Consider the following 26,576-nt stretch of genomic DNA (forward strand, 5'->3'; position numbering starts at 1 on the left):
CTGTCGTATTTCAGCTGGCCATCCTGCTTGGACCATATCCATGACTCTCTGCAGTTCCTCATCAGCTGCTGTTTGTGTTCTGAATGTGTTCAGTTTCTCTTCTGTGATTGGCAGTTGAGCTGTTAGCAGATGGACCTGTAGTTCATTCTCCAGGAGTTGTTCTGCTTTTTCTTTCAGATAAGCTCGACTCAGCGTATCTGCGATGTAGAGCTCCTTCCCAGGCTTGTAACTGACCCGCAGATCGTAAGGTTGAAGGCTCATCAGCATCCTCTGTAGTCTTGGAGGAGCCTTCTGGAGTGATTTCTTGAAAACTGTCTCTAAAGGCTTGTGGTCCGATTCCACATGCACTGTCTTGCCATAAACATACTGCTTGAACTTTTCACAGCCATACACAATTGCTAAAAGTTCTTTTTCAATTTGCGCGTACCTTTTCTGGCAATCAGTCAGCGCTCTCGAGCCATAGGCCACCGGCTGTCCATCCTGGATTAACACTGCTCCCAGCCCTTCAGAGCTTGCGTCGACTGACAGTGTTATGTCTTTTTTCACATCAAAATATCTGAGAATGGGGGCTGTGCTCACAAGCATCTTCAGCTTCTCAAAGCTTTGCTGCTGCTCAGCATCCCAATGCCAAGCCACATCACTCTCCAGGAGTTTCCGGAGTGGCGCGCTCACGTCAGAGAGGTTTGGGACGAACTTAGCCAGATATTGAAGCATCCCTAGAAACCTCAACAGACCTGCCTTGTCTTCTGGTTCGGGCATGCTCTGTATAGCTCTGACCTTCTCCTGGTCTGGTTTCACTCCTTCTGCAGACAGAATGTGACCGACGTATGTGATCTCTTTCTTTCTTATTTTACATTTGTCTTTGTACAACTTCAAGTTGATGCTCCTGATCCTGTCCATCAGCGCTCTCAGCCTCTTGTCATGCTGTTCCTCATTTTCACCCCACACCAAGATATCATCCACTATATTCACAACTCCCTCCAAACCTTCCAGTCTCTGTGCAATGCACTTTTGAAACACTTCTGGAGCTGACGACACTCCAAAAGGAAGTCGCAGGAAGCGGTAATGTCCGTACGGGGTGTTGAACGTACATAACTTGGAACTCTCCTCGTCCAACTGTACTTGCCAAAACCCGTGATTGGCGTCCACTACAGAGAAAACCTTTGCATCTGGCTTCTCTGCGGCGATCTCTTCAACCGTGCGTAGTGGATAGTGTTCTCTTTTTATAGCTTTATTGAGGTCTTAGGGATCGATGCAGATTCTCAGTTTGTTGGGCTTCACCACAGTGACCATGCTGTTCAGCCAGTCTGTGGGCTCAGTCTGCTTTACTATAACTCCAAGATCCTCCATTCTATCCAGTTCCGCTTTTATTCTGTCCTTTAATGCTATTGGCACTTTCCTTGGTGCGTGGATGACAGGGTTGACATCTGGGTTGAGCTGGATATGGTGCAGTCCTGGCACGCACCCTAGCCCAGTGAACACATCTTCATATTCACTCAGAATGTCAGCGTTGTCTTTGTCATTTACACTGTACACTCTTCTGAGCAATCCTAGCTCTGTGCAGGATTCTCTTCCAAGAATAGCAGGTGAGTCTCTCTCTATGATCTGGAATTCTAACTCGTATTCATTGTCTTTGAAATCACATTTGAGCTTTGCCTTGCCTTTTGTAGTGATCATGTGGCCGGAGTAAGTAACGAGTTTACATCCTGACTTCTGTAGCTCTGCGTCCTCATTTGTGATTTTCTCAAAGTCTCTCATCGACAGCACGTTGCACTCTGCTCCTGTATCAAGCTTCACAGTTAGCACACTGTTGTTTATTTTGAGCTTTTGAGTCCATTTCTCATTGTCATTGTTCATTGTTGAGACTGCATCCAGTTGCAGCTCTGCACCTGTTTGCTCACTTTGTCTGATCTCGATACATCCCATAAACATGACATCATCTTCTAGTTGTTGTTCTATCTCATGTACCTTTTTCTCAGTTTTCCTGTGTTTAAACTGTTGTTTTTGTGACCTACACATGCGACTGAAGTGGTTCTTTAATTTGCACTGGTTGCATATTTTCCCATATGCTGGACACTTCTTTGGCTCGTGGATGTAGCCACACCTGTTACATTCTCCTTTCTCTTTGTCAGTGTCAAACTGCTTGTTACTCTCTTTCTTCACTTTGGTAACTTTTATTTTATTCACGGCTACATCAGGTTCCTCGTGTAGTGCTTTCATGTGACTTTGTGTTACCTCACTTGCTCGACAGATTCCCACAGCCCTTGTCAGGTCTAAATCCGTTTCCCTGAGCAACCTTGCTCTCACAGCGTCGTTGTTTATGCCACAGACTACGCGATCTTTTATCAGTTCATCTGTTAGCTGTGCAAACTCACAATCCTTTGCTTTGTTCTTGAGGTCCGTCACATAAGCATCAATCGTTTCATTCGGTCCTTGAACTCGGGTAAAGAACACGTGTCTCAGGTAAGTGATGTTCTTCCGTGGCTCACAGTAGTCTCTGAACATTTCTTTCAGTCCGCTAAAACCGTCCACATCTTCGTCAAAGTCCATAGTTTTGAATACCTTTATCGCTTCATCTCCAGCAACCCGAAGGAATGTCGCACATTTCACCTTCTCATTCTTCTCCTCGATGCCCGTCGCAATGAGATAGAGTTCAAACTTTTGAATCCACGTTCGCCAGTTTTCTGCCAGATTTCCCTCGAAGCTCAGACTGTTCGGAGGTTTTAACTGCTCCAATTTTTTTACTTCTGACACCATGTAATATTGTGTTTATGTAATATATAAACGGAGACACGGCTGTGACCAAACTTGTTCACTTTACTTCCAGTTCTTCTTTCACGAACACCTCAGCAGGTTCAATACCCAAAACACTGGTGACAGACTCCCCCTACTGGTCGGAGTCATATATACAACATACATCACAACTGTCAGTGGCTTTAATGTTGGGGATGTTCAGTCTATGTCCTCAATAACTTCACTCATGTTGAGTGAAAGGAGAGCCAACTGCTACAGCTCCAAACAATATAGTAAGACAGGACATTTTTGCAATTGTTATCAGCACTCTTAATTAACAATTTGGGAGAGCAAAGAGAGACGCATTTGAGATGAAGGAAGGTACCCAAAGTTAACCATCAAGCTTTCAGTATAGGTTTTTTCACTCGGAATGAGGGGTGGAGGTTTGAGCTGTATTGCCCTATTTGGGGCTTTGATTCCAAATGCATTGCTGGATGTTTTCAATATTGTAATCATTAATTCAATCATTCTCGGATTTCACATTAAAGCAGAGATACAAGGCCAGTAAACCTGGGAAACTCTCGTCTGAGATCTCTCATATACGGTGGCCGAGAAGGGCAAAACAAAATTACAAACTCTGAAACACTTTTACATTTTGGAAAACAAAATAACATTTCCCAAAACAAATTAGCATTTCAGAAAACAAATTAACATTTCAGAAAACAAATTTACATTTCGCGAAACACTTTTACAAGTTTCGAAACTAATTTACATTTCGCGAAACACTTTTACAAGTTCCGAAACAAATTAACATTTCACAAAACACTTTTACAAAGTCGACAATATTACGGAAAGGGAGGTTCCAAACCTCCAAGCTCCGAGGTTGACCCGGAAGTTATAACGGAAGCCTTCGATTTGATATAGCAGCGTTTTGAAACGCTGCTATATCGCTGTTCATCTTGGATCACTATGAATTCAAATCGAAGGCTTCCGTTATAACTTCCGCGTCAACCTCGGAGCTTGGAGGTTTGGAACCTCCCTTTCCGTAATATTGTCGACTTTGTAAAAGTGTTTTGTGAAATGTTAATTTGTTTCGGAACTTGTAAAAGTGTTTCGCGAAATGTAAATTTGTTTTCTGAAATGTTAATTTGTTTTGGGAAATGTTATTTTGTTTTCCAAAATGTAAAAGTGTTTCAGAGTTTGTAATTTTGTTTTCTGAAATGTTAATTTGTTTTGGGAAATGTTATTTTGTTTTCCAAAATGTAAAAGTGTTTCAGAGTTTGTAATTTTGTTTTGCCCTTCTCGGCCACCGTACTCATACCCATAATGAGAATCATACCCCTTGACCAACGAGCCAATTTATTCAGTGATCATGCACTGCAGATCAGCGTTCACTGGCTACATTGGGGAGGTTAGTTGATCCCTCTCTCATGCATGCACTCCTCTGTTTCGGCAGCTTACCTTTCAATGTTTATTAATTTCTCTTAGCAATGTTACTATGGCTGGGCAACGATTAAAACTTTTAATCTTATTAATCACGATTTCCCTGATTAATCACTATTAATCGTATTTGTATGCAAAATCCAAAAATTAATTCAAAAGTAGTGTATAGCTTTTAGCATTTAGTTTTGTTTTAAATGTGCTGCCATATGAATGAAAGTGCCATAACATTTGTTGTGCAAACACACTTTTAACATCAGCATTTTGATGTCGTTTTTATGTAGAACCCTTGCTCCACTGCCTGTTTCGTTGAATGACTTGCTGGTATCAATTGTTTGTTTTGCCTTTTAGTGACATTTTAGACTGGAACTACTACGGTGATACGACAATTCAACTTGGCAGTGTTTACAGATGACTTTGGTTCTGTCGACTCCGCCGTCTGGAAGAACTTTAAAATGAAAATGGCCGAGTAAAAGTTCCGTACCCTTCTCCATGTGTGGTAGATCCGCCAATTACTTTCTTTTACGGTTCCGCAGCAGTCAGCAACAGACTTTTACAAAATAAAAGCCCGTGAGCAACAGACTTTTACAATAATAAAATAAATAATAAAACCTGCGTTAATGCGGGATAAAATATTTATCGGCGTTAAATAATTAACGAGTTAACGATATAATAACAAGTTAACTTGCCCAGCCCTCATTGTTACCATCTCTCAATCCCACTTCTGACACCAATGTGGCATGCTCAGTTTGAGACTTATAATGAAGAAATTCACAAGTGTGCTCTCTAAGGAAATGTTCTCTTTTATTAGCATAAATCAACCAAATAACCATTACCCATAAGACCTGCAGAATGGGGAAATCATGAAGATGAATACATAATAAAATAATATAATAGAATATAAAATCTCTAACATAGCAATTTAACTAAAAGAAACAAGAACATAACAGCTATTGTTGCCATACTGAACTAACACCAAGTTATAGCATTTTAGAACAATTTTAAAAGCAATTATTGCACAACCTGCAAAGCATCATGGGAATTCCATTCATTCAGTCCCCAATACGCTACAATATATAACATATGATCAATCAGTATTATACTTCAGTTTACTTTAGAGGCGACAGAAACATAATATGACATTGAATTATTCCTGAATAAATTAGAACTGCTCTGTATACAGAGTAAAACATAGTACACAAAAACTGAAGATAAATGTCAGGTGAAATAACCATAATAACCAATAGAATATACCAAGTGAACAGAAAGTATAATAAGTGTTTTGATAACCATGAACTTGTCATTACTTAAAGACTTTTTAATTTACTCATGACTTTATGGTCTGTTCATTGTTTAATGCATTTTTATCTATTTTATTTTTCAACATTTGCTCACAAATATGATTAAACTTACTTCTTCCTGTTACTTCTTTTTACATTTATGGATTTATATAATATTGACTAGACTTGCTTCATGTGTGTCAAACATTTTCAGTGATAAAGAGATTCTTTCCAGCTGCAAGGAAAAAGTTTAATTGACTGGATTACATTTCTTCGTCAGTTGTCAGCATCATTTGATACCTATGTTTTTGCTAAATCACAGTCAAGTTAATATCATCAAATATAATCAAATATCAAACATCTGTATTGTTGTTTTCAAACAAAGACATACCGATACACTACAATTCATAATGACAGCAAGGAGACGTCAAAGCTTACATGTACTGCCATTAGTAGTCCTCTAGATGGAGCAGTCATGTTGGACTCTCGGCTGGATGGACTGTTCACAAATCAATTGGAAGCAGGGCCTTATAAAAATATCCTTTTACACCACTCTGATTGGAAGGACCCGTGACAAAATATTTTTCAAAAGATGAAGCCGGAAAAAAGATTAAACGGATTTCATAATAAGGTGCATAATGAGAGACGCGTTTGTGTGTTCTTAAGACAAAATCTGAAGTTATTTAACTCTTATACATTACTTTTAAAGTATATCTTGAGCTGTGGCACTTAAACACATTTACTACCATATAGAATGGCCATTCTATACACATCTATGTTTACTACAATTGCATTTTACCTTGTCACACCGATTAAGATGGACTTCCTGTCATCTTTAATTGTATAGGTCCTTTTCATATTTAAAGTATATTACATTATATTACATTACATTACGGTCATTTTGCAGACTTTAAAGTATTATTTTAATATATTTAATACATTATAAATTATTATTATAAAATAATATATTTTGATAATACTCATATTTAAAGTATATGCTAAGCTAATAACATATGAATAAATTCTTAGTCTATTTAAGAGTTTATTTAAAAGAAAATTGTATTATTTTACCTGTTAGTGATTCAGCGCGGATTCTTGGGGTTAGTCTTTTTCAAATTTGCGTACAGGAAGTAGAGCTGCGTGCGTGCGTCTTACTTGACGCTGCAGTCTGAGCGCTGTCTGCTGTCGGTTGTATCGGAGAAACCAGAGCGCTGGATTTAACTGTGAATTCTGGGTGTCTCTGGCTCGGGCAGTCTCAGTTGCTGCAGGTAGGAAACGTAAGACACAAATAGAAAGTATTAAAGCGCGAAGGATTTACTGTGTTCTGTCTTTTGCATTTGGTGATTGTTTGGCCATGCTTTGCAGGGCTGTTGATGTGGCATTTTTTGTATACCTTGGCTCTGTTGCTCGCTAAGCACAAAGCTGCTTGCCACTACGGTAACTTGTTCTGTGTTCTGCATATGGAAGCAACAAGTAGCGACAAGCAAATTTGGTAGAAGTCTCAGTGTAAAAGGATGATGCTGGTCATCTGTGTGCAGTATTCCTCATAGGACCGCGAGTGTGACTGACTGCTATGCGCACATACATTAACGAATGAACGCTAGCTAACTGCTAGCTAACTAGTTAACTAGCAGACGCGAAGCTCAGTTTTACTATGAGGCCAAGACTCGGTTTGCAGCGTGAAACTTCAGTTTTTTTGGAAAGTAAAATAAAGTTCCCTGAGCAACTACGTTTTTTTTTTTTAATTGTCCTTTGAATTGCACCTTTAAACGATATCCCAATGGCATCTCGACGAGCGATCAGGGAGCTCACCATCCGCCGAGACCAATGCTGTATTTCTTGGTTCCGATCCGCTCCTAATTGTAACATGTTCTCCTTTTTCCGCCGATCCAATTTTCCACCGGGTTTCATTTACAGACAGTCAACAAACAAACAAACAAACGTAACACAGCAACGTCCATGTATCTGTTAATTTGACCCACTTTATCGTCTAAACCGTGCTATACGAGACGACGTGACAGATGTTCAGTGAAATTAATTTAACACAGAAGTGTCTTTCCTTCATTCATGTGTGTCACAAACCAAACCGTGAACCGATATGATGATGCTTTACATTTGCTGATAAGTAACGCATCAATAAACTGAAACGTTTGGTTTAAGCATCGTGAATCCACAGGTTAGTCAGAGTACACTGTCTCTCTGTAAGTTACTTGAGGAAGGGAAAAATTCACAAGAAGCAGTGTTTAGCTGGTATAGTGGTTAGACGTGAGCTTGATCTCACAGAACTGGAAATATTTTTAGACCACCTAATGGTAGGGTTTAATGTGGAGTGCTTCATTTAGTACAGTTTTAGTTTGTCCCTCCCACATCTCTTTTAAACCCTATCCTCTGGCACAGACTACTGAACATGTTTAGTTTTTTTTATTCTTTGTTTGAAGGAACAGTGCTTATTAAAGGATAAGACCGGTTTTTTGACATTGGGCCCTTGATTTCACATTATAACATGATGTTCTACTCACCCCTGCTTGTTGTTGAACATTTGGAGCTGTTCCGAAGATATTCGCGAGGCGTCTGGCTGCTCTCTTGAGATATTCGGCCATGAAACGGTTTCCTATGGGCAAGCTTATACAGGCACAAACTATGCTGTTTATAATTTATTAATTACTCTACACTAGCACTGATAACGTGGAGGTGCGTCGCTTACTTAAAAAAATCCGGGTTATTGTAATTTTGATTTTTTCGTCGTAAAGTGGGTGTTACTGACTTCCTCATCGTGCTACTGCCACAGACAGCCCACAGACCTGCTGCCTATTTATTCATTCGGTTAAAATTCAAAATTAGTAACCCGGATTTTTTTAAGTAAGCGACGCACCTCCACGTTATCAGTGCTAGTGTAGAGTAATTAATAAATTATAAACAGCATAGTTTGTGCCTGTATAAGCTTGCCCATAGGAAACCGTTTCATGGCCGAATATCTCAAGAGAGCAGCCAGACGCCTCGCGAATATCTTCGGAACAGCTCCAAATGACCAACAACAAGCAGGGGTGAGTAGAACATCATGTTATAATGTGAAATCAAGGGCCCAATGTCAAAAAACCGGTCTTATCCTTTAACTCAGCTCTCTGATTCTTTGTGTAACTATGCCAGATTGAGCACTTGCAGGCTAACTTCTGATTACAGTGCAATAATGATAGAAGTATATCTAACAATATTGTCCTACTTAAAGAGATCTGTCTCGTTGAAAACTTTCACAAGGCATCATTTTTCACTTTTTACTAGAGCTGTCCCAAACGATTATTTTTCAAACGATTAATCTAGAGATTATTTTTTTCGATTAATCGACTAATCTAACGACTAATTTTACGATTAATCTAACTATTGAGGCTCAACTTAAAAAGTGATTTATGTAATTTGAATTGTCAACTTGTAATGCATGTTTACTACTTGGAACTGGTTGCTACTAGATCGTGGAATTTCCACAGTCAACAGGTAGACAAGAACTACATAATGGCAGAGTATAAAATCCACCGTCCGGTGTTAGCAAATAGATAACACAGAAGAAACATGTCGGGACTGGTAGCGCTAACAGCTTTAAACTAGGCAAACACGGGACCTGTTCCAGTCGTAATTAAAAGACGTAAATTTTACGCCGGGAATATAACTAGACAACAACTCAACAGTCTAACGTAGTGTTTATTCAGAGAGGATCTTTGGTTTAGCCAACTGCAACTACTGCTACTGCTTGATAAATTAACATCTGACGGAGGTGTTTGGTGGTTGGTAGCTACGCCCCTTGTCATGCTATCACGGCTGAAATGTTATACTCATACAACACGGACACAACCGGCGGGTGTTTAATAAGTTAAACTTACACATTGTCTCCTTTGTCTGCGGCGCTCTGCTCTCCTTTCTTCCTTCATGAAACGAAGAAGTATCGCCTGCGCTCGATCCTTTGTCTCCTGACTCTCTGTGAGCTCTTCCAGCCTCGATATTAGACGCCTGATGTGATCGTCCATGATTAATATCACCATCATGCAGACCATGAACACAGTTGCCTCCCCGCTCTCCATATTAGCTTCTTTGTGGTGTTTTTTATTCTCTCCTTACTTTTACTGGGTTTTGTTTTGTTTTGTTTTGTTGTTGAATGTGGCGCTAAACGGCTAACGTAACACGTCACTGACGCAGACGGCTGCGAGCGGCGCATCAGTCCTGACTCATGAGAGTTCATCTAGTAGGTCGTTTTGGAACGGGGACTTCAACCAAAAAAAAAATAAATTTGCGACACATCGACGCGAATTATTCATGTCGACGAATTGATGACGTCGAATACGTCGACTATTTGACCCAGCTCTACTTTTTACTCAGTGTATTGAAAGTGTATTGCTGTGTGAAAGTGTAATGCTTTTGGTTAAAAACAGACAATGCTGGCTGTGGGATTGGAGACCCCAGGACTTTTGAAAACAAGGACCAAAGGTTCTTTAAAAGCAAGATGAGCAGATCTGAAAAAGCCCACAATGATTGGTTCAATTTATAAAAACAATTTATTATACACACAGCATGTATTAACAAGTGATAAAACGATAAAAATGTCCCATAAAGGTCCCTTCAAATAGTCAGTGTGCCTATGCAGCAGTCGCCAGTGAGGTCGATCTCCAGTGGATGTACACTCCATTTCACCCCAACTGCTACCTGTTCAGTCTCCTTTGTGTGGCTGAGTCTGGGGGAAAGAAAAAACAAATGCCATTCCCCTGTTGACACAGATTGAACCCAACCACACGGTGTCCGCTTCCTTCTGCCTCCATTGTACTGATAGGTCATTGTACTCATGTACTTCCCGAGTCGAAGTGTTCAGACCAGATGAATACAGGTACTTCCTGGTCCTCTGCTCATATTGATCTGATGAAACAGTCACCTGAATGGGATATTGCAGTATTTGGTGCTGCTCTTACTACAGTGACTCTTGTCTCCTAGTAACGTGGGGATCTACAGGGAGGTCATTCCTGATGAATCCTGCTTCAAACACAAATCTACACTAAAATGACAAAATCCAGACGGACACAAGGGGAATGCAAATAAAAGCAGAAACACTTTTAATGATATAAATAATAAGATTCCAAACATGCGCCACAGTGAAATCATGCAGTTAAACACAAAAAGAACACGCATTAGTCTGCCTGTGTTTTGATCCCATCACTGTTCATTGGTGCTGATTCAGAATGCTCTTTAATGCTCTCTCCACTGGCTCTTCATCACATATGATGCAGAACTTTATCCCCACAAAGTCAGACTTGGAAAAACCTTGATGTTGTATCAAATGTCCATTCACTCAGTCATTCCATTGTTGAATTATTTTCTTTCCCAGAATTGAATGTTTTGTGTGTCCGGACTGCAGGGATGGGCCTCAGCCTAGATGGCTGATGGACAGAGACACAGACCGGTCACAAGATGTTGGCTCGTAACCGCTTCGTCTTTCTGGTGGCAGTGGGCGGGGTCGTGCTGACCATCATCAGTCTAAGCCTACAATTCTGTAAGTAAACTGTGTGTTTGTGTGCTCAACAAAACTGCCTTACATATCCATCCTACTTCTGCAGCTGTGTCCCCGTGTCCATATTTGAATGGGGCAGAGTGCGTATTCTCTCATTCCCGTCTAATTCTAGAGTCGCCATTCATAATGAAACAAAGCGATATCCCCTTCAGGCTTCCTGTAAATTTATATCTGGATGCTAAGTCTTTAATACTTGTCATTTTTTACTTCTGCGCACTTCTGCTGTGGAAAGCGGTCACAGAACATTGTCGACGTAGTGTATGTTTGACAAGCGCAGTGAATGCAAGGAAACAACCACTGAAGGAAAGGGGTTCACTAAATGTAACATGCTAGACTCAAAAGTATGGATTATGGAGAAATGCTGGCTGATGACACTGGCAGAATGTGCAGAACTAATTGTTCACTTTTAAATAATAATAATAATAATATATTTGATTTATATAGCACTTTACATCAACTTAATGACCTCATAGTGCTACATTTTAAAACTATCATTTAAAAAAACAAAACTAAACAAACAGAAAAAGAATTTTAAGATTTTTCAGTTAAGCCAAAGGCTTTTCTATAAAGATGAGTTTTCAGGCCTTTTTAAAAAGAATCCACAGTCTGCGGTGCCCTTAGATGGTCAGGTAGAGCATTCCACAGACTGGGTGCAGCTGAGCCTAAGGCGTGGTCGCCCATAGTCCTGAGCCTTGTCCTCTGAAGCTGGAGGAGATTGGCCTGTCCAGAGCGGAGATGACGTGAGGAGGAATGGGGGGCGATGAGTTCTTTGATGTAGGGGGGTGCAGTGCCATGGAGGCACTGGTGGGACAGAAGGGAAATCTTGAATTCGATCCTGTACTGCAGGGGTTCCCAACCTTTTTGACTGGACGGACCAGAGCGCAGCTGTAATATTTCAGACTCATGTTGGGGAATGTTACGTGACGTCACACCACTAGTATCAGAAACATGACGCAACCTAAACAACATTTACGTCAAAACTTAACTCACCCTCAATGTGAACCCTGAGCCTGTTTTCCAGACACAAGGTGATCATAACGTGGTGTTATGTCTGTCAGTGATATGCGCAGCGTGTTCTCAACATCCAGTCTGCTGCGCTGTTTTGTTTTGGTGACTGTTAAAGCGGAAAATCTAGCCTCGCACAAGTAAGTGGACGGAAAAGACAACAGTGTCTTCAGTGCTATTTCAGCGAGTCCTGGGTATTCTCCCATAACTTTAACCCAAAATGATGAGACTGAACTGTGTGTAAATAAAGTCTTGAGGCCTCCGTCATTTTTTAACTCCAGTAATTTGTCCTCTTGTGCTGACCGGTACCGGTCCAGGGCCCGGTCATTGGGAACGCCTGCTGTACTGGACAGGAAGCCAATGGAGGGATTTGGGGATGGGTGTGATGTGGTGGTATTTCCGCACCCTCATCAGGATCCTGGCAGCACAGTTTTGGATATACTGCAGCTGCTGGATGTTCTTGCTGGGGATCCCGATGAGGAGTGCATTGCAGTAGTCCAGTCTGGAGGAGACAAAGGCGTGGACAAGTTTTTCGGAATCAGGGAGAGTGAGTATGGGGCGGAGTTTGGCAATGTTTCTGAGGTGGAAGAAGGAGGTTTTGCAGAGTTGTTTGATGTGGGCCTCAAAGGTCAGGTGAGGGTCCATCCTAACACCGAGATTAGTGACTGAGCGTGAAAGGTGGATGTCGTGGCCGGAGAAGGTGATGCTGGTGAAAGTGGATGACCGGATCTGGTGCGGAGTGCAAACAAGAAAGGCTTCTGTTTTTGAGCTGTTTAGTTGCAGGAAGTTAGAGAGAACGGAGCGGCTGTTGTCTACTTTAGATTTAGAAAAGGAGATGAAGTTGTTGCACCGCTCCTGCGTGCTATCTGAGTGTAGGAGGGTCTGAGGTTTGAGGAGGACCCACTCCACGTTTTCTGTCCTGCGTAGCATCAAATAGCCTCTTGGTGGCGGTCCTCTGATGATGTGAAGTTGTGTGACGGGCGTCCAGATGGAAGGAAAGCACTGCTCAAGCTGCGGATGGTAAACAAAGTTTCTGCGTGTACTACGGTAGGTATAACAGGTGTGACGCAAAAGTCTGAGTTTATTTACAAGGGGGATGTTGAGTCCAGGAGTGATTGCGGAGTTGAGTTTGTGGAGTTCTGAGGAGGAAGAACTGAAAGCCATGCCAAACAAGGACGAATTCCACCTAGCCTCGCTAACTGCTGGCAAGGGTTAGTGCCACTTAGCCGCCAGCCAACAGCTGACCCGCTAGCTAGTAGCCAGTCAGCCGGTAGCCCAACTGCCAATGGTCCAACAATGCTGGCAGGGCGACCCGGACAGCCAGCAGCACCAGCACCAGCACCATAAGGTAGCCGACAGCCAACCGACAGCCCGCTAGCCAGTAGCCAGTCAATCGATTTCCCACTTTCCCTTGCGCCCGCGCCGTTAGCAAGCCCAGTGCAGGGGCCCCAAGGAAGGAAAGCAGACAGACTCAGGAGGACAAACCAGACCATGGAGCAGACGCCAGAACACGGTTTGTGGAAGCGGCGGAAGAGTTACTCTCAGGTTGGTCAAACTTTGTTGATGTAAACAATCCAAACAAGAGCAGAAATCCAAAAGGGGGAGTTATCCGGTTTGTCTAGCTTTGATGGGTATAAAAATCCAAATGAGGGCTGTAATCCAAAGTAAAGACAAGGTCCTGATTGTTTTTAAAAAGTAAACTCAACTTAGAAAGAAAAATTGCTAACTAAGCGGTAGGAGACAGATAGACTCGTTGAGCAGCGGCAGCCAAAACGCGCCAGCGTACACCCAGCTGTCATTGTAAAGCGTTAACAGCCTAAAAGACATCACTTTTATAATCGTAGATCCAAGCAGAGTGTTTAAGTTGGAGCACCTTATCCCTCTGCGTGTACGATAATCACTGCAGAGGTTCAGCTAACAGATTTATTGAAGTGGAGCAGCCTTTTTGTTGAAAATCAAGCTGTTCTTAGTAATCTTTACTTTTACACAGTGGCAGAATATTTAATGGAGTGGACGATCGAGCTCTTGGGGAGTATTCAGGCATATTTTTGGACACCTACTCATTTAAAACAAATGTGTAGGTGTGCCCAATTTTTGACTGATACTAGATGTAGAGGGTTAAAGTGTTTAACTAGTAAATATTTGCGTCCTTAATCAGTGAGATTGAGTTGTTGCCTTTGTTTTGGGTCAATATTAAACATTTAAAGTTGTGAAAAAAAATTGGAAAGACATCTTATGTTCCATCCTAAGGCTTCCTTACCACTGCCACATTCTGTGTGTGTGTGTGTGTGTGTGTGTGTGTGTGTGTAGTCCTTCGTGTTGAGCATGAAGTCACAAAAGCCCCATTGTGCAGACATCTGTGACCGAACTGGTCTGCAGAATTTTGGTCAGTCCAGGCAGGCGTGTGTGTGGATGAGTAGCTGGGTGGTGGCAGTGTATGGGGCACAGTGTAGAGGGGGAAAAGTTTTGGTAATGAACAAGCTTCACTGTGTATGGCCAGACTTCCAGCCTCCGAGCAGTCCTTAAAATGGTCTCCACTGTCGCTGCACACCTTTTCTTCTTCCTCATCTCTGGTGAGTTTGTATAGACTGAAAACATTTTTTATGACATCCGATCTAATAAACTTCAAAGCTGTCTAACTCTGCTCTTTTAGATGTAGTTCTCAGTGCTAAGTGGCTTGACTTGGTTTTGTTGTACTTTTCTTCTCAGTCAACAAGCTTTCTTTGTGTGATTCATTAAATTTATGCTGTTTTCTTCCAGCCATTATTTTTAAACTGTTCCTCGATGTTATATAACCATTAATGGGAGTACATTATCCATGTTTTATTTATTTTTTTACTGTTCCACTTGTACCAGTGTGGGATGTGTGGATACTACATTATGAAAGTGTTCAGCTTTTCGATGTCCAGACGAAGGCAAAGGATTGTCAGCTGGCTGGAAACATGTTTGGTTGAGAGTTGGTAACGATAATAAAGGAAACAGTAAAATATGCCCCTGTGGTCATTTTGAAATTATATTTTCAATGACCCAAAATAAAAATGATATATTTTTTAATGCGTTTGATGAAATACATGGACTTAAGATCAGTATTTGTAGCTCTGCTGTAAATGTTGGATACCCGTTTTTTATTTCTGCGTTTGTTTTGCCCTCTCTTGAAACTGTGTATCAGAGGTCATTGATACTGGCAGGCCTGTTGTATCGGGAATGATGGTCTGTTCTCTCCTGTTATATATGATCTAAATATCTTCCGAAGGACGCTGACTTTCACCAAACTGTTATCAGGGAGTAGATGAATGTATTTTATTCCAAAAATGAGGTCCAGGTTTAAAAAACAAAACAAAAAAACAACCAAATTCTCCTTTAAGCAAATCAGTATTTGACTTGACTTCACCCAGCAATGACATGCTGCCGGCTTGTGGCTCTTTTGCAGTAGGTCACAATATGTTCCTCTTTCACATACCAACACTTACACAACAGGTGTTTTTTCATGCAAGGTGCTACCCTGTCCCTGGAAGCAGTTTAGTGTTCAGGGTCATTTAAGTTCTTTTCAGTTTTGTTGCCTTAGAAGTGCATTGACTTTGTGCTCCAGTTCCACAATCCTTACCTTCATACACAACACATTTGTTGTGTATGAAGAATCCAGCTTTTACTGGACAGTGTGACAAAGGGCATCTGATTTGTGGACAGATTGAGGATTAAACTTCCAACTTTGTGATCAGTGGACGACCAGCTGTCACCAAAAGCTGTTTTGAGAATTTCATCTGCAATGCACATGCATTGTGTCAGTAGAAGGAATATGTAGCACTTTCATAAACACATCAATGTCTAGCTTGTGCTTTTTTGAAAGTGGTATTAGGTAGAGATGCACCGATCGATCGGCAACCGATCCGAAAGGAGCGTGCAGTAACACCACTAATTCAGCTGACTGTAACAGACACATATAAACGGCAGAAACCCTACAGCAACGACCGCAATAAAAAGAAAGAACTAAATCATAAGGTAATGGAATTCATATGCCTTGATCATCAGCCGCTTTCTGTTGTAGAAGACATCGGGTTCAAACGCCTCGTTAACTGCTTGGATCCACAGTACACGCTGCCTAGTCGTAAATATTTCACTGATGAATGCCTGCTGGAGCTATACCAAACTATATACAGTCACATCCAAAGCCTTATGCAGGACAACAAGATCGTGTCATCGGCTTCACGAGTGACAATTTGGAGCTCTAGTGTGAGTCCCATGTCGATGCTGAGTCTATTATGGTACAAATGTTGTGTGTTGTGCACATAATCCATTTTTTATTTTAAGATTTAATTCCTTTTTCCACAGGAAAACTATGGTTTACAGTTTACAACTTGTATCAACTCTAAGAGAGTGAAATGTCTACTGTTGTCTGTGTTGGTGCACTGCACATGTTGTATTGTGTTGTGTTGTGTTGTGTTGTACACATAATTATTGCCACAAGAAAGCTTAAACTAGTAAGCTAAACCTACTCTATGTAAGCTGAGTCCAAGTTGTCTCTAAGAGAGTCTTTTGAGTGTGAAACATTGCACAGCCTGGAATAAAACAATGGTCAGTTCATGATACTTTCTCATCTCCTAATTTTTATACTTAATAATACAATGTCAATGTTGTGTACATGAGACAACAATATTGAAGAATTTATGGATTTGACGCTGTGATCGGTGATCTGCAATATCGGGATCGGCAGATACTGCTTTTGGTGATCGGTGATCGGCCCCCAAAATCCCTATCGTTGCATCTCTAGTATTAGGCTGCTGCCCTCGTCCGCTGTGGTTGCCTGGACCCTGAGGTTGCTGGCTTTGTCCATCCAAACAGATGGAGAATGTAGCATAATTTAAACACATGTTAAGAAGATGATTGTGTACATAAATCTCATTGCCCAGTCCAGAGAAAAGCATTTGCTGTTCACTCAATGGTTTTGCCAAGCTTTGTTGAATATCATCTCGAATAATTCACATACAGTTGAAGACATGAGAATGTGATCTCTTTGTAGGGCATTGAATTTATAAGGCAGGTTTATTTGTAAAGGTCATTTCAACCACAGAACAATTCAGGGGGCATTGCATAACAACTTACAGTACATTTTAAACTGGAAACTAATGCAGGCATAGTTGTACTACTTGTAGAGCATATATATATATATATATATATATATATATATATATATATATATATATATATGTGTAGAGCAAACAGGAGTGAATATCTGCACCAAATGTAAGGACTTCATTATTCCAGCTGTAGAGAAGGGGAGGTGGAAATCTATATATATGACCGTATGAATTAAAGTACTGTGTGCAACATTGCACAGCCATTACTTTCACATTCAGTCTCAGATTTTAGGTTGTTACAGGTATGAGAACTCTTTAGCCCTTTGTGTTTATAATCATACAGGCAATGGTCCTCTTTCTTCCTCTGGTGCAGGACGTAATATCTGCACGGTTCACTTGACAGTTTGGATTTCTTTATGTATGATGTATGTGGGATTTGAATACTTAGCTTGACTAAAGGGGCTTGAGGCTCCAGCTTCTTTTTCTTTATAGTTGGGTCTTTGTAAATGGTCTTTCTAGTTCCAAAGAAAGCTCAATTCTTGTTGGACCTTTTCTCTAAGAGGTCACAGGTCACTGGTGCCCAAGCAACTCAGTGGTAACAGCGACGACTTTGAAGGCACAGAGCTGTTGACATGGTGATGAATTGTGATGGACCTTTAATAAGGTTGTGTTTGTATGTGGGATGGGGCAGTAAACTGACCTTTGAAAAAAAAATACCGATAGATTTAAACAATATGTAAAATTAGGCAATGCTGTTTAAACTGTCTGTTTCCTCAGTAAAGGCATGTATGTGAGATTTTTTTTCACTCACAGTAATTTTCCAGCACTTTCTTTCCACAATTGTCAGCAATTAGCTGAGCTACAGACTACAAACGTGGCAACTTTTCAGTGTTTTTTTTTTCTCTTTTTTTTTTCTCTCCCCAATAAAGTAACTGACTTTGAATGTTGGAACATGTTGGGCAAACTGTGGTTAAATTCCTGTAAAAAGTTGAGACGGTTCCATTCCTTCTCACAATGCTTTTAGACATTTTGGCATTGAGGATACCAAGTGAGGAAGAGTTTCAGGTGTCATTTTGTCCCATTCATCAAACAAAAAAAAAAAAAAGGGGTGATTATTATTTCAAAGTTCTCCAACATTCTCTGTGGGGAACAGGTCAGACCTGCAGGTTGGCCTTTCCATTTCTGCATTAATGCTGCCATCACAGAAGAGGAAATGAGCTTTTCCAAGGGCACTGATACAACCCTCCATACCATCACATAGCCAGGCTTTTGGACTGGTTGCTGACGACAGTCTGGATGCTCCTTTTGCTCTTTTGTCCAGAGGACACGGCATCCATTTCTTCCAGCAAAGATCTGGAATACTGATTGGTCTGACCACAATACACATTTCCACTGTGTGATGGTCCATCCCGGATGCCTCCGAGCCCAGAGAAGTGGATGCCGCCTCTGGACAAACACAGTAAAGCTTGAAGTGGAATTTGTGAATGGAACTCTACATTGTCGTGCTTGACAAAGGTTTCCCACAGTAATCCTTTGTCCATGTGGTTCTATCAGCTATTGATGAATGACGGTTCTTGATGCAGTGCCGTCCGAGGGATCAGAGATCACGGGTGTCCAGCTGCCCCCTTGTCCTTTACACACTGAAATTCCTTCAGATTTCTAGAATGGTTTAATGACATTCTGCACTGTAGAGAGAAATGCACAAATCCCTTCCAATCTTTCTTTGAGGAACATTGGGCCTCATGCAAGAACATTTTCGTATTTTTATTCAAAATTTCTCTTAATTTTTTCGTACGAAGGTCTCGTACGAACACGCCACGTCAGATTCAGCAAACGCTCTTAACTTTGGAAAAAGTGTGTAAACCACCTGCGTAAATGATGAATGCCACCCATGCTTATTTAAGTGCATGTGCATGAGGATAGTAGATTTGCATACTCCACGCCCAAAATTATACCATATAAGGCTACGCTTTCTCTCTCCTGTGCCAAGACTGTTGAGTCATGAGAATGGCATCAAGGCACAAAAAGAACAACTTTATGGGCTCTGAGATTGAAGTTCTGCTTTCAGAGACCCGGAAAGGAAAATCTGTCATTTTTAGCAGTGTCAGCAGTGGAATTACGGGACCTGCTAAAGCGAAGAAATGGGAAGCAATTAAGAGTGCTGTTAATTCCATGTCACCTGTAGTTCGTAATGTCACCGAAATAAAGAAGAAATGGTTTGATATGAAAATGGCTTAAAAAAAAATGACCATGACCAGATGCTCGATGAATGCAGCTAAAGTCTTTGATGGGGCGGTTAATGAGGGGGGTCTTCTGGCACCAGACCTTCTGGTCTGCTTGGGCTGGTTCAGGTGGAGACCCTTGTTCATGGCAATATTATGCAAATCTGGCATGCCTTCTCTGGGCTATAGAGCAGTTTGCCCCCCGCTGGATCGAGACACACCCACCTGGCCTTCAACTCACTGGTGCGCTCCACAACGACACGAGTGCTTTGATGCGTATATGTGTTCAGTCTACTGCTCCGATTTGTTTCCCGCTGCGCATTATAGTTAAGGCGGCCGACTTAGCAAACTCGCACTGCCGCCTTGCCAACGTTCCCAAAAACGTTTTTTTTTTTTTTTTTAAACCGAAGTAATAATGCTTTGCCAGGCTTAGACATTAAAAGACAGCATTGATAACATTGAATTGCGACACCTACTGGTTGTTAATGTAAATAGTTAATAATGTAAATAAAAAGTGTTACAGCTCTTAAACAGCTTCGTTATTGCTCTAACAGCCCCCCCCCCCCATTCCAAGTAGCCCGCCCCCCCCCCCCCGACGGAAGGCTATCCGCGCAAAACCCCTGGTCCCGGCCGACGACTCACCACCTTGACTAAGCAATTTCCTGCGGGAAACACTGGATTATGTTTGGCAGTCCAGCCAAGGCATGAAAGTCCCTCTTAATTTGTACTTGTTGGACAGCGGTATATGGAAATTTGATGTACCATGGGTGATAAACTGATGAGAGCTTTGATGACCAAGGGGAGCGCACGACTCACAGAGGACTGGGACACACCCGATCTGTCTCCAGTCTCACTCTGAAAGGTTCCAGTGGCCAAAAAACCAACGGTGGTGAGTACCTTGGTGGAGTTGGGTTTGATCGGCGTGTTTCTCTCTGGAGTTGTGTCTCTAGCAAGCTGCATATTTGCAGCAGCACAGTCCTTGGCAATCTAAATCGCGATGTCAGCCATTCGTCTGTCTCCGCAGGACATCTACACGGTCTTAGCCTGACGTGCTAAGGCATCCAAAAGTAGAAAGTCAGCCACTGGTTACACTTCCCATTGACCTTATTATATACAGAGTCAAATTACCCTTCAATTAGAGCATAATTTAAGTCAAACAGAATAATGTCAGCATAATTATGGGGTATAATGTATATATTTATTTATGTTTGCTTCAAAATAATTAAATATACAATCCATTAGTCAAGCAAACTTTATTGTAATAACAGTGGACTATTTTACGAAACTCCAACGACAGGTGTGACTCATTCGTAAATTCTGAAAATTTCTGAAAGAAAACGTAAAATACGAAAAGATTGGTGAATGCGCAAATTCTTTTAAATCACTCGTACGGACGATTTAAGAAGAAGTCTGTGCGTACAAACGGTTGTTGCATGAGGCCCATTGTTTTTAAACCCTTTCATGGATGATGCTTTTGGATCAATCAACTATTGGCAGCCCTAAATTGTCCTCATTTCAGCTTGTTTTGGAATGTGTCTGAGCCTGACAAAAAAATTAATTAACAAATGAAATGAAGATAAAGTCAAAGTAAATGGGATTTGTAGCATTTTCTATACCATCCCAAATCGATCTATGTGGGGTTGTAATCATATGTAATACTGATGATATGCCATGTACTGCCATTCTGCCTGAAAATACAAAGGTGTCATTTTTTTGGCTATAACCCAGGCAGTTTGTCTGCTACTCCTTCAGTTGTCCTTTTTACCTGAGAATCTGTAGGTTAGTTTCATTACTTGCACATTACACAGTCAAGCCTTGATACTACTTTGACTCAAACCAATCAGTATAATCGAACCAATAGGCCACATTTTACCATCCCTTTGTAAAAAATTTGACTTTAGGAGCCGTAATGGGTTTTTCCTTGATCCCTCTCTTCTTGGTTGACACATTGAGTTGCCTGTGGTATGAAATGCGCTATATAAATAAAGATGCCTTGCCTTGCCTATTCACTTTCCCCTTTTTCCCAGTCATTCTTCCTTCCTTATGTGAACATCTGTCTCCATAGTGAACCTGATCCCCACCACTCCCATGGGAGAGGAGCAACTGCTGCAGGCTGCAGATGGAGGTACTGGGGTGTTTCTGGGGAAGAGCAGAAAGCGAGTGTTTCCGGAGCCTCACACCCATAAGCCCAACCCCATATCTGAGGCTTACAGCTACTGCAACACTCCCAACCGCTCGGAACAGGCCTGGGAGGGTGAGACCTTTTATACGAATACAACAAATGTAATCAGACTAAACTACTACAAGAATATGTATGTATATATATTTTTTTATTTATTTATTTTTTTCCAGTTCTGCCACAATCAGAACCAGATTTTTATAGGCATTGTATGAACATTAATATTTAAGTAATAATCTCAACTTTAGTATGCTGAGAGTGAGAAGATGTTATTTTTGGCAAATTAATTTCCTCTTAGTGCACAAGTACACAAACTTAAAACAAACTACTCAGTATACTGTTAACTAAACCATACTCTGCTTATCTGTGGATAGCAACTGAACTATAGTTTTACACTGGTGTCATTTTTCCTGGACACACTATTTTTCCGTTTTCTGAACAGACTTTTAAACATTTGCTCGCTCACACACACACAGTATGTGCATGCACTCATACACAGAACAGATTTGTTGTATCTTCTACTGCTGCGTCTAGTGTTGAGACATGCTAGTTAAACATTTGTTTTGGCAAAGTGTGAGGATGATAAATTCCTCTATTCGTCCAACTTTTAGATAAGATGTTTATTGTGGCAGAATGAAACTTCTTTGCTATATTGTAAACCCTTCATCAACTGACTTTGTTTAGCCATGCAAGGGAAGTAGAAACAGTTTTGTAAAAACATTGATGTCTTAGAGTGATCTAAGACATCAATGATGATCTAGAGTTTTAAAGTTGAAGTGTGTTCAAACTGCTGATTTGCATAAGGAAGTCACGCATCACAAGAAAGTCCCTCTTTTGTCATTAATGTTACACCATGAAGCAAGCAGCTCCTTAAAGCTTCAGTCTATTTTCGTCACCCGGCATGTTAAAGAACATGCGCCAGTTTCTTTCTCACAGGTCTGTCATTATAGTGCACACAGGAAATATCAGAGACACGTGGCTCTTCTCACTAGTGTTTGCAGTTCGGAGCATAGTCTCTTCACTTTGCTTGCCGTCATGTTTTCTGTATGTGAGATTGTTACTTTTCATTTTTAGGGTTCCCCCTGTCATGTCCACTGATCCAAGAGATGGGTCAGTTTCTTAAGCCCCAAAAATCACACCTTTTGGATTACTTAGTAATTGATGGCCATCAATTAGCCTTTAATCTAAATCATTTTTCTGAGACCTGAAAATCAGCTTAGACTCTTGTATTGTGAACTAGGCTTTAGCTGCTTTAAACATTCATGAGATATCTGCATGCTAATTGGGGCTTTTCAGGTTGTGGACAGTGGACATATCGAAGCTTTGTTACTGTAAATATATTCCTCTTCCATCTTAAAATGAGTGATTCAGAGTGAAGAGTACAAGTGTTGATTGTACAAATCTCTGTTGAGATGATGGAAACTGCAGTCTGGTGGCCTGATCACCAATCCAACTTTGCTGTTTTACAAAACTGTTTGGGTGCCATTAGTGAGTGGTTGGCAAATAACTTCCTCCAGCTGAACACTGAAAAAACAGAGGTTCTAATTATTGCACCTGAGAATTCAGCCCCCAAAATTGCCCACAGTATTGGGTTTGTTTCATCAGCTGCTCAGTCAAAGCTAAAAAACCTTGGGGTTACCTTCGACCCGAAGCATGCGCTTTGAGGAGCACATAAAATCATTAGCACGAAATTGTTCCTTCCAGCTCAGAAACATAGCAAAACTCAGGTCCATTGTGTCCCGGCCTGAGCTGGAGATGATAATTCATGCATTTGTGTCTTCCCGGTTAGATTATTGTAATTCACTTTTCACATGTCTCAACATATCATCTCTGAACCGTCTACAAATTATTCAAAACACTGCAGCCAGGTTACTGACTAGAGCCAACAGGATGACTCACATCACACCCATTCTACTTTCCTTACACTGGCTGCCTATAAGGTTCAGGATCCAGTTTAAAATTCTTCTCATCACATACAGAGCCCTTCATCATCAGGCACCCGGTTACAGGGTTCGTACGGTCATGAAAAACCTGGAAAAGTTTTGAAATTTTAAAAATAAATTTCAAGGCCCTGGAAAAGTTATGGAAAAAAAATATTTTGTTGAGAAGTTTTGAAAAAGTCATGGATATCTAGTGTTTAATCGATTATCTTAATAAAATTGATGCGCCGTAATAAAATGTAAATTGTCACGAGTTGTCTTGGGTGGAAATGTTTTCAATCGCAGTCTAGCTTGATGCTGGGCGATGTTACAGTATGCCGGGGAAGTGTAGCTTTAATAATCTGTGGCTGTCAAAAGAAAGTTACCGGCAGTGGCTTGCCAGGGACGACGACGACCAGACTCGTGCCCGATGCAAGTTGTGTCACAAAACGTTCAATGTTTCAAATATGGGCGAAGCGGCCCTTGTTAGCCACCTGAGTGGTAAGAAACACAAGGCTATCGCCTCAGCTACTACTAGCAGCCTAGCAATAACGGCTTTCGTGAGAACACCGGCAACAGACAAGCCGCCATCCAGCAGTGCCGCGGGTTCTTCAATAAGGCAAACGATGATCCACGAGTCAAAAAACGAAATCGAAACGAAAAAAAATACAAATCGTCAGAAGACACAAGCAAGCTGTTCGCCGCTATGTTCCCCGACAGCGAGATTGCTAGGAGATTCAGCTGTGGAGAGAGGAAGTGTGCGTATGTGTGTACATTTGGGATGGCCCCTCATGTGAAGACCCATAGTGCCAATGGAGAAAAAAACAGATGAAATAGTGTATGAACCCTGTTTATATCTATCTCCACAATATACGTATGTTGATATAAATACAAATTTGTCTTCATGATGATTTCACGACCTAATTTCCTATAGGCCTATTCATTTTCATCTCTGACTCAAGGCCTACACCAGGCAAGTGAATTATATAAATAAAAAAGTGAATATAATTAATGTAGTATAACATAGTATAACGGCAGCGTATAGCCTATAGTAAAGCATAGCCTATAGTATACGTAAATATATATGTATATAATATATATTATGTATAATATAGGCTATGTATATAATATGCCCGCGTGCACGCGATTAGTCATTGGTCTTTTGGTCATGGAAATTCAGTAAAAGGTTTTGGAAAAGTCATGGAAAAGTCATGGAAAAAAGTTGGTGAAAAAGTGTATGAACCCTGCGATTACATCTGTGACCTGATCCACCCCTATAACACAACCAGGCCTCTTAGGTCCTCAGACCAGAGCTTATTGACTGTCCCCCGCTCTTGTCTAACTCTCTGCACATTTTCAAAAAAAATCTGAAGACCCACCTATTTAAAATAGCTTTTATCTGTACTTAAAGTGCCCATCTGCTCTGTAGCCTCATGCTTTTCTGCAATTACTGTGTTTTCTTATGTGTGTATATGAAATGTTGACTTGCATCGTATTGTGAAGCACTTTGTGAATTTTATTTTCTGTGAAAGGTGCTATACAAATAAATTTATTATATATATATGAAGTGTATTAAAAGATCACCGTTGTAGCTTATATTTCTTAATATGCCTCAGATAGCCTAATTTGATTGGTTAGATATTTACTTATAGAAGACAAGAGTTGTAAGCCCACCATGGATATTAGAATAGCACTTCCTTAAGCCACTTCTAACATGGAAATCTTATGAATAAATAAATAAATGAATGTTCATACTGATCAGCGTCATCCTCTGACAGGCCACAGTCCTGTGGACTACAAGCTGCTGTCTGTCCAGGTGATGATTCGCCATGGTGACCGCTATCCACTTTATTCTATCCCTAAGACCAAGCGACCCACCATCGACTGCACCCTATCCACTAGCACTACCAGGTACGCACACACACGCACACACACACACACACACACACAAAGAAGAAGTGAGCATATATGTGTGTGTGTGTGTATGTGTGTGTATATATATATATATATATATATATATATATACACACACAGATGTACTGGTGGTGGAAGGAGCACTTTGAGGATCTCTTCAATCCAGCCAACAGGTCCTCCACAGAGGAGGTGGAGTCCGAGGAACACTCGCCTATTACCATGGCAGAGGTAGTTAAAAAGCTTCCCAGCGGTAAGGTGCTCTGGAATTTTGAGCACCCAGTCTGCATGTGTTTTGTGAACTTGGAGAAGACTTATGACCGTGTGTGAAACAGCCGGGATGAAAGTCAGTTCTTCCAAATCCGAGGCCGTGGTTCTCAACCAGAAAAAAAGTGTTGTGCTCCCTCTGGGTCAGGGATTAGACTCTGCTTCAAATGAAGGAGTTTAAGTATCTCGGGATTTTGTTTACAAATGATGGAAAGTTGAAGCGAGAGATGGACGGACTGAGGCTTTGTCAGCAGTAATGAGGGCGCTGCTCCAGTCCGTTATTTTGAGGGGGCAGCTGTGCCAGAAGGCCAAGCTTTCAATTTACTGGTCCATCTTTGTTCCAAGGTAGGGCAAAGAGTTCGACCATCCAGAGCAGATGTTGCGCTAGACTTATTCGTTGTCTGTCATTTTGACTGACAGGGTCATGAAATTCCCATCATAATCTATTTTGACCTGTTGCTTTCTTTTTAAAAATGATAAGAATGACATATTCAATAGCTGGGTTTCACTTGACGTCACTTCTGTATTTTCTAAGCGCGCAAACCTAAGTGGTGGGCAACTGGAGCTGGGTCCCATTGAAAACACTGTGTTTTGTCTGCCACTTTTTTGCCCAAAATGCCTCCATTTTGTGCCATTTTTGGATGTTGCAATCGGTCAAACCGAGAGAAGGGAAAGGGTTACTATCGAGTACCTAAGGTAATCGCCCATACAGGTGAGAAATGGAAAAAACTCACAGAACAACGCCGCAAAAAGTGGATAGCTAACCTACGTTTACAGACTGGAGGAGCTGAATCTGCAAATGCTCGTGTCTGCGGTGACCACTTCGTCAAAGGTATGTGCGAAATCTAACTATTTTGTAGTAGCGCAGTAAAGTATTATGTTGTTAAATGCCAATCAACAGTAATGTAATACGGGCTACGTTTGGGCTTTGTTTTGAAGGCTGCCCCAGCGCGTTGCTGGCTACTGAGTCAGTGGACTGGGCTCCGACGTCAGCATTTGG

The 26,576-nt window shown here is 41.1% G+C and overlaps 1 protein-coding gene across 4 annotated transcripts in view; it reads left to right on the plus strand.

Moving 5' to 3' along the window:
* Window positions 1-6,619: 6,619 nt before the first annotated feature.
* The window catches only part of pxylp1 (2-phosphoxylose phosphatase 1), a 28,913-nt gene continuing 8,956 nt past the window's right edge, over window positions 6,620-26,576 (plus strand). The window contains exons 1-4 of one of the 4 annotated variants that reach the window (XM_075474012.1): window positions 6,620-6,730; window positions 10,846-10,980; window positions 21,366-21,554; window positions 25,177-25,309. In XM_075474012.1, coding sequence (XP_075330127.1) covers window positions 10,899-10,980; window positions 21,366-21,554; window positions 25,177-25,309 — 404 coding nt within the window. In that variant the 5' untranslated portion in view covers window positions 6,620-6,730; window positions 10,846-10,898. Of the gene's footprint in view, window positions 6,731-10,815; window positions 10,981-14,387; window positions 14,577-21,365; window positions 21,555-25,176; window positions 25,310-26,576 lie in introns of those variants that run through there. The other 3 variants (XM_075474011.1, XM_075474010.1, XM_075474014.1) reach the window with 3 other exon arrangements.

The sequence above is a fragment of the Odontesthes bonariensis genome, chromosome 9, assembly GCF_027942865.1.
Source record: "Odontesthes bonariensis isolate fOdoBon6 chromosome 9, fOdoBon6.hap1, whole genome shotgun sequence".
Taxonomy (NCBI): Eukaryota; Metazoa; Chordata; class Actinopteri; order Atheriniformes; family Atherinopsidae; genus Odontesthes; species Odontesthes bonariensis.